Genomic DNA, 15,680 nt, shown 5'->3' on the forward strand with positions numbered 1-15,680 from the left:
TGACCACCGACACTGCATGCACGTAGTTTATTACGCACTTTGATATTAAAAGATAGCGCGCACCACGTGCGCATATATACACACACACACACAACATATATATACAACACATTGGGGCGTTTCCCTCCGAGGAGGCAAAGGACGGCAGTGTCTCAAAAAGTTGGATAAGAAAATAATTACACAAAATAACAGTGCAAATGACTAATATGATATTAAAAGTCTATAAGTCATTCATTTTTATAAAGTAACACTGTCCAACGGTGACACCCCGCAGGTAAAGTTAAAGCGGAGCCTTGCCTCCCTTCGGTCCATAGACTTTCTACAGAGACCCCTAAAGCGTGCCTGACTTTTCTGGAGCTCACTGAGATGAATGGGGAAAGTCACATAAGGAGGCAATGAGTCCATCATGCTATAACTAGGGGTGGTGAAAAAAAAAAATCGATTATTGATTAATCGCGAGTATGTTATGGACGAGTATGAATCGATTATTAAATTTTCAAAAATCGATTTTCTTATTTATTTTTAAAAAATTTTTTTTTCCTTATTTTATTTTGTAAAAAATGTTTATACCGGGAGTTGAACGTCACGAAACGCACCCAGTTCCAGTTAGCAAGCGCGTTTTGTAACGGCAGCCAGAGCAGGTGTGTTTAAAATGGAAGAACCAGGAATGAGCACCAACCGATCCACCACGATCGTGAGACCGCACATGGTAAGACATCCTATCCTTGCGTTTGAAGTGCAGCCCGCACGCCGGACACGCATGGTAAGACATCGTATGATTGTGTTTGATTTGTAGCGCGCAGGTCACAGGTGACGTGTCGTCTCGTTCTCTCGCGTTTACGGTTGTCCGCGGGCAGACCGTTTTCCTGAAACCTCGACTGGGGATGAGAGATCATCGTCGGGCCGTCCACAGCGACCAGCTCCACTCCCGTGCTCATGCCGCCGGTGAACGCCCCGTGCTGCGTCTCGTGGTTTCTCAACTGGACATCATCTGGAAACATCTTACCACAAACCCCGCACGAGGAAAATGCCCTCGTTTTCGTTTTGAGCAGTGATGTTATTGTAAGTGATCGGCTCTGTTGTGGGCTCTTTTTCTGGGTCTCTCTCTACATCGCTTGGAGCCGTCGCTGTTGGGAAAACTCCGACGGGGAAACCGCTAAGCGATCGGGGGCTGGTGCTCCGGTAGTGGCCAGGTACGAGCGTTGCTGCAGAGAGAGTGTTCTCCACTGCGGGAAACATTGTGTCAGCACAACGGAGCACACTCACGCCACAGCATGTGGACCAGCTGGTATTCCTCCATAAGAATCTGGTCATTCCAGAGCTATGAATGTTTAGTACAACTTGATTGCTCACAAGTTGGTGTGTTGCATTTTGTCACTGTGTTCTACAGTACAGTATATAAGCTGAAGCTACAGTAAGTTGTTCAAAAATGTTCATTTTGTCTTCTTAATGATTAAATTGGACAACTTTTCTTCTAGAAAGACAAGGTGTTCAGGTTTTTCTTTACTTTGACATGTTTCGACTTCAACCTGCAGTCTCTCCACCTGAACACGTTGTCTTTCTAGAAGAAAATTGTCCAATTTCTACAGTATGTTGGTTCTGATCTACTTCCTAAAGGAAATAAGCCTTTCATTTATTTGTTATTGTTTAGTTCAACTTGAGTCACAACACAATGTGATGTATTCATTTCTGTGTTCTACAGAACATAAGCTACATCCAAATAATTCTGAAGTTATAACTACACGACACAGGAAAGTGCTTTGAGCTGTTGTACTTCAAAGAGTTAAGTAATTCAGTAGCTGACTTTTTTTTAATACTGCAATCACTTTGTAGTGTATTTTTCGTTTACTGTTGTGAAATGGGAAAATCAATAATCGCTAATAGAGAATCGTTACTAATCGAAAATCGACTGTAATCGAATCGGGACTTTAAATAATCGTAATCGAATCGGGAAATCAGACAGATTAACCACCCCTAAGCTATAACTGGATATGATCGGCTGTGATTAGTTTGTGCGATAAATCCCACCTCTTGTTTTCGGGCGAGCTCTCGGTCTGAATGAAGAAAATGACGACGTTATTGAATAACTATGAAGTAAACCACTCTCCTGCTTAGAGACCACTACTTTGCATCACGTAATAAAACTTGAAACGGTCTGAACACGTGACGCCTGCGTCAGCTTTTAGTGAGCATCAGCGTGATCAAATGAAAAGATATATCTTCGTGTCTGTGGCAGTGTTTTACACAGCTTTTATGACAAAGACCCGAAATAAGTTCACTTTAAAAAAAAAAAAAAAAAACGGCTGAAAATCAGTTCACAAAAAAAAAAATATATATATATATAGATTGGTAACATTTTACAACATGCTGTCATTTAATGAGTTAATTACCATAAACAATTAACATTTACTACAGTATTTATTAATCTGTTTACATTAGTTGATACATATACAGTTGTTCAATGTTTGTTCACAGTGCATAATAATGTTAACAAGGTTATTGTTTATTCTTAGTTCATATTAACTAAAGTAGTGAAATAATGAAACGTTATTGTAAACTATTTCCCGATATGGTTTAAATTGTTACCTAAGCCTTTAGTGATTATTTTGGAATATAATATAAAAATGAATAAAAAACACTATAAATGTATAATTAGCAGTGCTGGGGGTAACGCATTACAAGTAACAGCGAGTAACGTAATCAGATTACTTTTTTTCAAGTAATTAGTAATGCATTACTTTTTATTTTACAAGGAAATATTATATATACACACACACACACACAGACAGTAAGCTATATAATGAGGCATTACCTGTCCACCTGGGTAGGCCTGGGATCCACCATAAGATCCGTAGCTGCACAATCAAAAACAGGGGGAAAATTACACATCCTAAAACAAACTAAATTTAAAAAGACTAAGACGAGGGGCACTGCGTTGTACCCGGATGTTTAACTGTTAGCCCAGTAAGACAGATCTATAACAAGTATTTATTATGTAGATATAACGTCCATAATTCAAACCTTTGTTGAGCGCCAGGCTGACCGTAGCCTGAATCTGCGAACAGAAATAAACAATCAGGCAGAATATATGAAGTAGTGTAAACAGCTCTGTAACAAGTTTAATCAAGTCATTAAACGCGTAACTCATATAAGCGCGTGCGTGAGCGTCAGAACAAATGCCTAAGCTAACAATCACACCACGCCATCACCCGAGCGCGCGGATAAACGATCAACCTCGCTATACTTACACATCCACGGAGCTCGTTTTGTGTTATTAACACAAGATAAAAATACTTAAAGAGGATTATATTGTTTTGTTTGTTTTATCGTGAATGTGTTTTTATATCAAACACAGCGTCGTCAGTTTAGCCGCTAATGCTAAGCGCGCCGCGGTTCTCTTCTTTTATGTCTCACGAAACTCAACAAGCGAACAAATAAAGAACGATTACCGCTTTCTGAACAACGATGTATTATATATATTTTACCCTGAGGCCATCTTTCTGAAGGAGTTAAAATGTACGACCACCTATTCCAAAATAAAGAAATTAAAAACCCGGCAGAAGGAAACACGCACTGCAGACTTTTTATGAACTATGACCCGAGAGCGGACGGTACCGTCTACTCGGCGGGAACGCGTGGACTCAGTCCTTTATATGGCACATATTACAAATGAAATACAGCGGCAACGTCTAACAAGCATTATTTATGGCGAACCGATAAACAGGCGTGCAAGCATAACGTTATTAGATATATTTTGTTCCAAATGTATCCGGGTAAAGACCCCCGTCTGTGATTAAAGTGGTATCAACTTTGCGCCTTTCTGTCACTGGTCTCCGCAGCTTTGTGACGTCAAGGTGCGATGGCGTCCCACTTTCTTTAGTTTCACGGGTGATCAGTAAAAAACACAGCGAGGGCTGCCAAACATCCCCGTTTATAATATAATAAACCTTATTATGGAGTTAACAGTGTGAGGAATACTAATAGCAAATAGTAAACAAACCAGTTTCACAGATAGCAGCTTTCCTATTCTATATATATTAGATTCTATTATATATTATATATATATATATATATATATATATAATATATACTATTATATATTATATATATATAATATATATTATTTTTTTTTTTTATTATGTATTATATTTTTTTTTTTTTAATGCTGACAAACAACACAAAAGTAATAACAGATAACAACAGAATACAAAAAAAAAAATGGGGGAAATAATATAAATTAACTTAAACATTAAACAAATTATGAGAATTACATGACACTGAAAAAAGGAAAAGAGTTACAAAATAGATAATTTTTTAAGGCTTTTTTGTCCTCAGACGACCTAAGTGAAGAAGAATTATTTTTCAGTTCTTTCACAAATATAAGAAAGAGAGGTTTTGCATTTATGAATATGGGAATTTTTGCTAGTAACATGATCAGATTAAGTCACATAAACATGGCCATGTTTTAGATTGCTCAAAATCAACAAAGCCTAGGACCACATTCTTCCAATACAACACACATCCATTACAGATTTCAGAGCTGATAAATCCTGAAACATCTTCCCAAAAACATTTTCGTGAATGGACAAACACCAAAAGAGACGAGCTACAGTTTAATCAGAGATGACACAGAAAGAGCAACTGGAGGAGACATCCCTTTAGAACTTTTCATGCATTGATTTGCACGGTAGCATTTATGAATTATTTTCAAAGAAATCTCTTTTACTTTTATTGGTTAAAAAAAAGAGATGTGGATGCATCCACACTTTTTTCCAACAAATATCACCAACTTCATTACTCCAGTAAGCGGTCAGCGGTGGTGAAGTAACAGTGTCTTACTGAAACAGTGAACGGACTGATCTATTATTGTTTTTATAAGGAAGTATTAACCAAAGTCAAAGAGACTGGAAGTAGAGACTGAGTTCCTCTCAATAAAGCAGGAGCACCTGACGAGACTGAACCCATAACTACTGAGAATTCAGGAAATTGAATATGATCTAGAAATTCTTTATATGAAAACAACAATCCTTGAGAATTAATTAATTGACTAGCTAACAAATATAAGATATTTTTATCAAACCAATTCTGAAAAAAATATAGATTTATTCTTGTACAAAATATTACAATTATTCCAAATATTATGTTGTGAAAAGTTGTAAATATCAAAGACCAAGCCAGAAGAGACTGCCATAGTTTTTCTATTAATTTTTCAATTTTGTAGTTACACAACAGAAGACAATCCAGACCACCAAAATGAGAAAAAATATAATTAGGAAAAAAATTCCACAAAGACCCTGGGTTCTTTCTAAACTGTTTCAACCAATTAATTTAAAAGTACTAAAATCCAAAATATTAAGACCACCCTTTTCACTCATATTCATTACAACAGATTTTCTATTATAATGAATTGAGTTTTTCCACAAAAACTTAAAGAGTATCTGGTCAATATTTTTACCGAGCTTTGACTCCAAATGAACAGATTGAGCAGCATAAATAAGCCTTGAGAGGCCTTCAGCCTTCGTAAGAAGTACCCTGCCTCTCAAAGAGAGATCTCTTTGTAGTTAAATCTCTTCTGAATTCTATCCGTAAGGGTTTTGAAAATTAAAAATGCATCTTTTCTCTTTGGTCCTTCAATATGTAAACTCCTAAATAACAAACCTTTTCTTTCACAGGAATACCGTGAATAAAGGAGTCATTGTCATTTTTTTTTTATGGCCAAAAGCTCACATTTTTGAACATTTAAATGCAGGCCAGAGGCTTTGGAGAAAGACTCGATAACATTTATCGCCGAAGGGATCTGCATAGCATCCCTAAGAAAGAGGGTCGTGTCATCTGATTAATCACCTCTCTTTCAGCTACAGCTACTCCTTTCAGAGTGCTGGATTATATATGAGCACTGAGCAGGCGAGAAGAAAAAGATAAGGTGAAATGGGGGCAGCCCTGCCTTATTCCCCTTGAAATTTCAAAACGGTGAGCACCATGAATTTAGAGTAACAGAACTACTGCCATTTGTGTATACAGTTCTTATGGCACTACAGAAGAAATCTCCAAATACAAGTTTTTCAAGACCCTGAAAAATAAAGCTATGTTCTAGAGTGTCAAAAGCTTCATAAAAGCCCAAAATAAGAACACAACTATCATCAGCAACTAGACAAGAATAATCGGTGATATCTAAAACTAACCATATATTATTTGATGTGTCTATTACTAATGAAACCAGATTGAGCCTCATCCATTATAGAATCTTTTGGAAAGTATGCAAGCCAAATCTTATAATCATTATTTAATAAACTTATTGGGGATAGCAGAGAAGCTCGTTAGTGCAATTCACCGAGTATGACATCATTCATTCATTCATTCATTCATTCATTCAACATGAGCTCAAATCCACCTATAAAAAAATACTCTCCATATATAGGGCTTGCGTGGGGGTAATAAAAGGTCTTTTCAGTTATATAATGTTTTAATCTTATATTTACATGACACATAATGCATAAATACATTGTAATAACTAGTAATACCCTCCTGAGAACTATAGGGGGAAAAAAAAAGTAAATTAATTAATTTATTTTACAACACTGCGTGCACCTATACATTCACTGTGTTTGTGAAGAGCTTTGATTCATCATGTGTCTCCTTACTATCGGTGTTATTATTATTATATGTTTATTATACAGAACAGATTTCAGTGGCAGTGTGTTTTGGGTTTACCAGTTTAAAATGTCTTTTAGTTAGTAAGTTAAACTAGTAGAGACTGTGAACTGACAGGTTGCTCTGTCCCAGCATCACAGGAATAGTTTATGTGGGGCAGTATTAGAGGACAGTTCTTTAACATATTCTCTGAAGGCAACTGAACAGCGGCAAGAGAAATCAAATAATATTCTATTTAAATATATATTCAAAAGCAGACAGAGCCAGGACTTCAGTTTTTATGGAAGCCACAGAATATGAGAATAAAGGTAGGTGCTAATTGCAACCTTTCTTAGTTTTGAGAAAAAAGAAATAACTGCTAGAAAGAACATAGAATTGCGATATATATTCTGACATTTTTCTCAAAGTTATGACCCCCCCCCCCCTCTGAATTCTTAGTGTTTTTTGTCCCACCATAGAATAAAAAAATTAAATATTACATTTTGTTTATATCTCACAATTCCATATTTATATCTTTCAATTCTGTCTTTATATCTCGAATTAAGTCTGTGAAATGTGAGTTATACAGTAAATATAAGCTTCCATAAACCTAAAAAATACCTCTCTAAAAGTCTTTCTATTACTGCAATACAGTGAATGACAGCCGTCTGTGGTCTCCATTACGATCAGTTCTGCAGCATCAGATTCATTTACAACAGAACAAGACTACACAATGCCTTGAGCAACACAAGAAGGTGTTTTTTTCTTTTTTTTGCATTACATAAAACAACTAAAACAGCACCTGCTAGTCAAAACCTAGACAAAACTAATCTAGGCAAAAGGAGATTGCATAGCATTTTAAAAGTCATTAAATGTAACTTTTATGTGTGTGTGTGTGTGTGTTATTGTTGATGATTTGTAATATTATTCTAAAGTGCGACCAAACCTAAAATATACTGTACGATGGACAAAAGTGAACAAGAACAGGCTAAAGACAAGAGTGATGTTAAATTTATATTTAATCATTGCAAATATGCCTAAGTGGAAACAACAGGTGCATATGAAACTATGATTATGTAAAAAAGAAAAAAAAAATACTACTACTATATATATTTCTATTCTCTTCCCAAATAGTAAACTCTTTTCAGCCGTAACGCTGGTCTTCCGCTAATGCAAACCAGACTAAATAAGGCACTAGAGCTTCCAGACCAGCATCTGTTCCCTCGTCTGCGTCTCGGCATCACATACACAGATTATGAGAGGTTATGAAATGATGAGAAATGAATAGGGATGAACTTACAGAATAGTGAAATCTGTGAGGGTCATCCAGTTGAAATGAGCTTACATTCATATTCAGACATAATAACACTAAAAAAGTGAAACATGTAGACATTGAGATGCTTTTACTTCAGAGAACTAAACTGAAAAGTGATGTTTATGACATCTGAAGACTGAGAAGTGAGCAACTTCACGGAAAACACTCGGATCCCAGTCAATTTCTCCTCATACTCCTCCAGGAATCGTATTTTTTGCATGTTTAAAACCACTTTCATCCAGTTCATAATAACAGCGAGTTTAAGTCTCTTAATGCTTACAAAGTACCGCTACAGCATTAATCCAGCCCTGCACGCACTGAGTTTGCTGGATACTAAAAATGACCGTATTTTTGATTATAAAGTTTCATGCATATGCATTTGATTAGTAGGTTAAGATCATGATTCTACACAGGATTTGTGAGATAATTCATTTTAGAATGAGGTCGTGTGTGTCCGTGTTTTCTTTCTGAAGGATGATAGACTCGTCCCTGTAAAAGCACACATCAGGAATGTACAGAAGGGGAAGGAGCGAGCTGGTTTAGCTCCAGACGTCCTGCGAGTAGCGTCCTTTAGTCATGAGTTTCTTGATGTAATCCACCGCCTGAGCGCGGCTCATTCCTCCCAGCTCCTCTGCGATCTCGTAGAAGGCGTTCTGGACGTCCCGAGCCATGTAACGCGCGTCTCTGTGGAGGAGAAGGACGGGGAGTGTGAGAATGTTAAAGGGACGCTCGGTCTCGTGATGTTTCGAGCTGATGTTTACGCACCCGCAGATGTAGATGTGAGCGTTGTCCGTGTGAACCAGCCTCCAGACGGCCTCCTTGTTCTTCTTCAGCAGGTGCTGCACGTACACCTGGACGAAGTACAAATCAAGTCAGTGATGAGGGGAACAGGTGGTGTTTAAACTAGGGCTGCTGATTTGACGTGTTTCTTTCGGTGCGATTAATAATGGAAAAAGTCATTTGTTGAAATAATGCATTTAACGCAGTTGTCCAGACCTGTACATCCTCTATAAAAATGCATTTATATGTGCTAAAATTCAAGATATGATTTATCTCTTATCATTTGATATAGTATAGCAATAATGTCATGTTGACTTGATAGTTCAGTAAAGATTTTTAGACACAAAGTCTTCAATATGTCTGTTTTCTGCTCAGTTTCACACATGAAAATAGTTCAGATAAAAGTCACTGCAAAACTATTATGTTTCATTACTGAATGAATCCATTAAATGAATCAAATGAGTCAATGATTCAATGATTCATTCATACAGACAGTCAGTTGATTTGTTTGAACAAAAAGGTTGAATGAATAATTCAATGACTCACTCATTAACTCACGCTTGTCGCCACCTACTGTTGGTTTGAGTTTCTTTTTTAATATTACATTTAAAAGAAAATTAATATTAATTTTTAATTTAAAACCCATTCATTTCATAGCATTGTTTAAGCATTTCTAATTGAAGTGTAAATGCATTCATGGCTATGTAAACACACAAACAGCATTTCAGATGCTTTAGTTAGGTCCATACTGTAGCTTTAACAGTTTGTGTGTGATTAATTCTATGTTGAATAAAAATATTTCTTTACAACACTACTTTTTTTGTATTATCTATTCAATGCTTTTCTCATTTAACACAACAATGACTATAAACATTAGTGTGGGGGATAATTTCTCAGCCCAAATTAATGTGCGATTTATTTGCAATAAGTTTAATTAATCAGCACATCATATAATTAATTAGATTAAAAACTGTAATCGCTTGACAGCCTTAGTTTAAACACAACTGATAAAACAGATCGTTTAAGGATGTTGATGGATCAACACAGTTTTTGACTAAATACTCCTGTTAGTTGGTACAGAGAGGGCATGCTGTATACCTTGATGCTCTTCATTAGAAATACTATTATCAAAGGTATTTTAGGGGGGTGTTTTTGACTGTGGGCCATAGAAGACTGTAGACGTAGCCTAGCATGAGCGCTACCTTCTCTGCCTGGTCTCTGGAGAAAGCTACATTGAGTGCCGTCAGGACTCCAGTCTTCTCAAACTCCTCCAGTTCCTCTTGGTACAGGAAGTCCTCGTTCTTGTAACGGCAGCCGTAGTACAACACGGTCTCCCCAACGTCCTTACCTACAAATGGGGATCAAGAGATTATGGCATGACAGTGGGCTTAACAGTCAAATACACCAAAGTTGTGCCAAAATGCCCGTCTTGGCGAGTATTTACATTTCTGCAGACATTTTTTCATTTTGCCTCACTTTTGCATTTTTAAAGGATATTGCATTATTTGAAAAATCAATTGTGATTGGTCAGTATAATAATGAGCCTTTATCCTGTTATGCCTCCACTAACATTCATGCAGTGATAAAAACCCCCTTGGGCTACAGTGTATGAGAGAAAAATATCAATTATATGTTTTATATTACATGCACCTGATTTAAGCACATAGGAAGTAAAGGATCAGGACAAAAGTTCAAAGCAAATCACTTTCAGTTCATTCTGAATACATTTGAGAGATGCCTCCTTTTGCCTCCTCTGACTGTGATACTGAAGAAATACTCACAAATGTTGAAACCGAGGAAGCACTTAGCAGCGTTTTCCTACCCTGTTCTTTGAGCCAGCCGCGCTCCTGAACGAACCCCATGAAGGGGGCGATGCCGGTGCCCGGGCCGATCATGATAACCGGGTTTGAGGACTTGAAGGGCAGGCGGAACTAAGACTTGCGGATGTACATGGGCACCGTGGCCTTGTGTCCGTTGTCGGCTGGCATCTTGTTCTTCAGCCAGTTGGTGGCGACTCCTTTGTTGACCCGGCCCGTCTTGGTCTTGTACTCCACCACTACAGCACAGATGTGGATGCTGTTGGGATGAACCTGTCACAGGCAGAAAACACTTCAATACACACCAGAGTCATCCGTGTAGAAAAGTAATTTCAACTCTTTTTTCCACATTTATAAATTAAACAGAGAGAGAACGTCTAACAGAAGTTATTGGCACTCTCTGTACGGTGTAGGCCTGCAATGATGTGGTTTGACCAGTGTGACGCTGTAATGCAAGACTGCTATCCATCTCTCCTGGATGTAATTCAAGAGAAGAAGACACAGCGCTTCAGAGCAAACACAGCCGGAACTGAAGCTGCTTGGATAAATATGCAAATATATGCTGAACACTGTTCTTGCAATAAAGTGAAAGTGACGTGACATACAGCCAAGTATGGTGACCCATACTCAGAATTCGTGCTCTGCATTTAACCCATCCAAAGTGGTATTGCCGGCCCGAGACTCCAACCCACAACCTTAGGGTTAGGAGTCAAACTCTCTAACCACTAGGCCACGACTTCCCCACAAAATAAACAAACACTGACAGCGGTGAGAAAGCAGCAGTTAAGAAAGCATCTGATTACAATAATATGGATGTTTGCATGAGCTCTGCAGTTAACTACTCCAGTAAAGTCCAGTCACGTCACGTTTGTTTAAATAACAGTACTTTATGCAATAGATTAAACAGAGTATGTGAGCGGAGTGGAGCGGCAACAATTTCCCCTCCGGGCTCAGAGCATTTAATAATCACTCCGCTCCGCACTCACTGATACCAGAAACACTGCTCCGCCTTCGCTCTGTGGCTTAAGTATTTCAGTATGTTTGAAATGTTATGTTCATAACGTAGCCTATATTAAAATAAAAAATAAAATAGTTAGAATTACGTCTTGATTTTCTGTTATACAGCAGCTCAAACTATTTTATTAAAGTGATAGTTTGATTATCATAGCCCTATAAGGTATTTTAAGAGAGATTATGCAGTGAATAAAATAGCTCATCCAAAAATAAAACATCTTATCTTCATTTTGTTTCTTAAATGACTTACAGAAGGAGACGTTAGGAAGAATGATGTCATTCAGTTACTTTTTCATACAGATAATTAAATGGTGAATGAGAGAGTTTCTCTGTCTGTCATCTCATTTTGTGTGCCAAATATGTTTATTTAAATATATAAATTATAATAATGGATTTTCAAAAGCTGAAGTGATTATTTTTTATTTATTTGTTAAAATAGGTATAACTCAATATTTTAACTAATTGCAAAAGCCGAATAATCAAAGTCTACTGATTAATCGGTGTAATAATCGGTAGATGAATCAGTTATCAAAATAATAATTTGTTGCAGCCCTAAAATGGTGGAATCAATCATCACTGACGATAGCTAAAGAAATAATATTATCATTTGTAGAAAACACACATATTTCATCTTGAACATTAAAGTAAAGTGTCTCTGACCTTCGAGGAGGATGCGATGGAGTAGTAGCGAGCCTGCAGTCGAGGCAGGAGCTCACACAGGTGATCGATCGGCGGCCGCAGAGACGGAAAATCCTCCAGAATAGCCAAAATATTCCTGCAGGAGTCCAGCACCCAGCTCTGGTACAGCGCCTGCGAGAAGAGAAACACAGCGTCACACGCTGCATGTGACTCCAACAAGACGTCCACATTCCTAGGGTCCCATCCACACAAGACAAATCTGTCATAAAGCATCAAATGCTAAAACTCTGAACACTTCACAATATTTACACGGAATTAAGTTGCATTGAAAGATAAAAACTAGTGTGATAATGACGCTTGGGCTTCCATTTTAAACACCAAATTTCCTTAAAAAAAAAAAATATCCACAAATTATGACTTCTATAATATGTCAAAACAGATTTGCCTTTCATGCCAGAGAGCATTTACTGATTAAAATATAAGCTTTTATGAGCAGGAATAATAAACATAAATATCAAATTAAGTGCAATAATTAGCGCTCCATAATGCTCACACCACCCTACTTCGGGTAGAAACAGGAAAAATAACACTGCTCTCTAAAAACATTTGAAGTAAACATGCAAATCCATAAGTTTTTCAAAATATGCTAAACATAAGTTTTTCTTCGGTGTACAGGAGTTGTTTTTTTCTTTAGTGGATGCATAAGATGCTCATATTTCATATTAAACAAACATACAAACAAAAATCTGTCACAATTAATATAGTCATATTATTCAAATCTATTTTTCATAATAACAGATTTTATAATTAGACCTCAGACTTTTCTAAAGATTTTATATTTACAGTAGCTTGTACTGTACAGTACTGCAGGTTAACAGATCACACTGTAGTTTGATGTAAAATAAGAGTGTTATGTTAATAATTGTTATTATTATTTATTACTACATTTTATGCTCTTAATGTTGTGGCGGTTTTCCAATGGTATCAAAAATCAATATTTTTCAAGGTATCAAAATTAGTAATTCCAGTGCTGTGACAATAACAATATCACACACATTAATACTACCACTAACACTATCAATAACAATAATCCACTCTCTGCTCTTGTCATTTCTGACAATCTTTTCTAACTGATCCGGCTCATGGTTTTCGTAAACCAGACTATCAAAACCACCTAAAATCCCATAGACTTTCATTGAGGGGGTGAAAACTGAGACTCAGGTGTATGTAAGCTGTCTACTGCTGTAGCAAAGCTGAACAACTCCCTACTGAGAATACAGCTGATTGGCTGCTCTGGCTGGTCTCCCAAGCTGGTTTTAAACTGGTTTTGGCCACTGTCTTAGCAGGCCAGGCTGGTCTTAAGATGGTTTTTTACCGAATCAACTGGTTTTCAGCTGGATTAGCATAGAAACATGCTAACATCATGCTAGTAACTTGCTAGTCATGCTAGTCACTTGTTAATCATGCTAGCAACATGTTAGTAACTTGCCAATCATGCTAGCAACATTTTAACGACATGCTAGTAACTTGCTAATCATGCTAGCAACATACTAGTTACTTTGCTAATGACAGCAACATGCTATCGACATGCTAATCATGCTGGAAACACGCTAACAACATGCTAGTCACTTGCTAATCATGCTAACAACATGATAGTGACATGCTAGTCACTTGCTTATGCTAGCAACATGTTAGTAACTTGCTAATCATGCTATCAACATGCTAGAAACATGCTAATGACATGTTAGTAACATGGTAAACATGCTAACGACATGCTAGTCACTTGTTAATCATGCTAGCAAAATGATAGTCACTTGTTAATCATGCTAACAACAGGCTAGTAACTTGTTAATCATGCTAGCAAAATGATAGTCACTTGTTAATCATGCTAACAACATGCTAGTAACTTGTTAATCATGCTAGCAAAATGATAGTCACTTGCTAATCATGCTAACGACATGCTAGTCACTTGTTAATCATGCTAGCAAAATGATAGTCACTTGTTAATCATGCTAACAACATGCTAGTAACTTGCTAATCATGCTAGCAACATACTGGTTACTTTGCTAATGACAGCAACATGCTAATCATGCTGGAAACACGCTAACAACATGCTAGTAACTTGCTAATCATGTTAACGACCTACTAGTCACTTGCTAATCATGCTAGCAACATGCTAGTTTACTATTTCTTATCTATCTATCTATTTTTCTGATAGATTGTATTGCCTTCAAAACTTTAAAAACTACGTCAAATTAGTAAAAAAATGATGAAGACTCTCATTTTTTAGGTTTTTAAATATTTTTAAATTTTTGTGTATGGTTTTTTTAGAGAAATTTTGGTTTTTGTTTTGAAAATTTTTTTTATATAGTATAAATGTGATTCCTGCAGAGTGGATCTTACTTTGCCCTCAGCCGAGGACGATGCCATCTTCCTCATGTTCTCCTGATCTTTGGGCTCCGTGGCGTACTGCGCCAGTTCGTAAAGCACGTTTGTGCGCGGAGGATTGGTGATGTCCAGATAGTGGGTCAGAGCGGTGCGGTACGTGGTGGGACAGGGGAACGGATGCTTCTTATTGGACTCCTCTGAAAGGAAACACACACACACACAGATATACTTCAGCAGCAGTGCTTCAGTAATCATGACTGAGCCGTTCGTGTCATACCGTCGAGGTTGTTGAGCGAGATGACCGTGTCCAGGTCCACACCGAGGAGATCACCGATCCTGTTGACTATGACGCTGTCATTGATGGGATACACAGCCACATGGTCTCCTGATTCATACCTACACACACACACACACACTCCAACATCAACATTTACACTAATGTATAAAAAATATTTTGTATTTTTGAATGCAGTTACTAGAGTTCAGACCGGTTAACATCGGTCATCCTGGTTATCCATCTCCTCAAAAATCAATAACATACCAAAGGTCCATTTAAATGGACAAATATTTGCACATTTACTTGTAGTGCATATTATTATTTATATTTTTGGTCACACTTTATTTTGGGCACCATTTCTCACTATTAACTATGACTTTTGCCTCAATAAACTCCTAATTAGCTGTTTATTGAGGCAAAGTTGCTAAGTTTAGGTATGGGTTCAGATTAAGGGATCTAAAATCTGTTCATGCAGAACAAGACATTAATATTATTATGTGCTTTATAAGTAGAGATGCACCGATCGACCAGAAATCAAAACAAATGAGCGTCACAGCACACACGGAAAGTTATAGATGCATACTGTGGTAGTAAAAAAATAATAAATATTAATATAGATTATCTAATAGCCTATACAGAAGTTTATAATATGATTAAGGTACACAACACTGCACGAACAAAAAGTTAAAATTAAGTGTCTTAAATTTTTGACACAATATTGAATGTTTTTGCTCAATTTCGATTTCTGATGAAAATAGTTCCAATAGAAGCCACAGCAGAACTGTTTTGGGTCTCTGAGCAACACAGCAGTGTTTCATTA

At 37.0% G+C, this 15,680-nt stretch overlaps 1 protein-coding gene across 1 annotated transcript in view; it reads right to left on the reverse strand.

Moving 5' to 3' along the window:
- Positions 1–7,631: 7,631 nt before the first annotated feature.
- Positions 7,632–15,680, reverse strand: part of LOC109055556 (NADPH--cytochrome P450 reductase-like) — a 30,513-nt gene continuing 22,464 nt past the window's right edge. The window contains 7 exon segments of the mRNA XM_042738968.1: positions 7,632–8,629; positions 8,711–8,796; positions 9,928–10,073; positions 10,548–10,815; positions 12,217–12,366; positions 14,599–14,780; positions 14,861–14,979. Of these exon segments, the coding sequence (XP_042594902.1) occupies positions 8,485–8,629; positions 8,711–8,796; positions 9,928–10,073; positions 10,548–10,815; positions 12,217–12,366; positions 14,599–14,780; positions 14,861–14,979 (1,096 nt within the window). The 3' untranslated portion in view covers positions 7,632–8,484.

Source organism: Cyprinus carpio, chromosome B15, assembly GCF_018340385.1.
Source record: "Cyprinus carpio isolate SPL01 chromosome B15, ASM1834038v1, whole genome shotgun sequence".
Classification (NCBI taxonomy): Eukaryota; Metazoa; Chordata; class Actinopteri; order Cypriniformes; family Cyprinidae; genus Cyprinus; species Cyprinus carpio.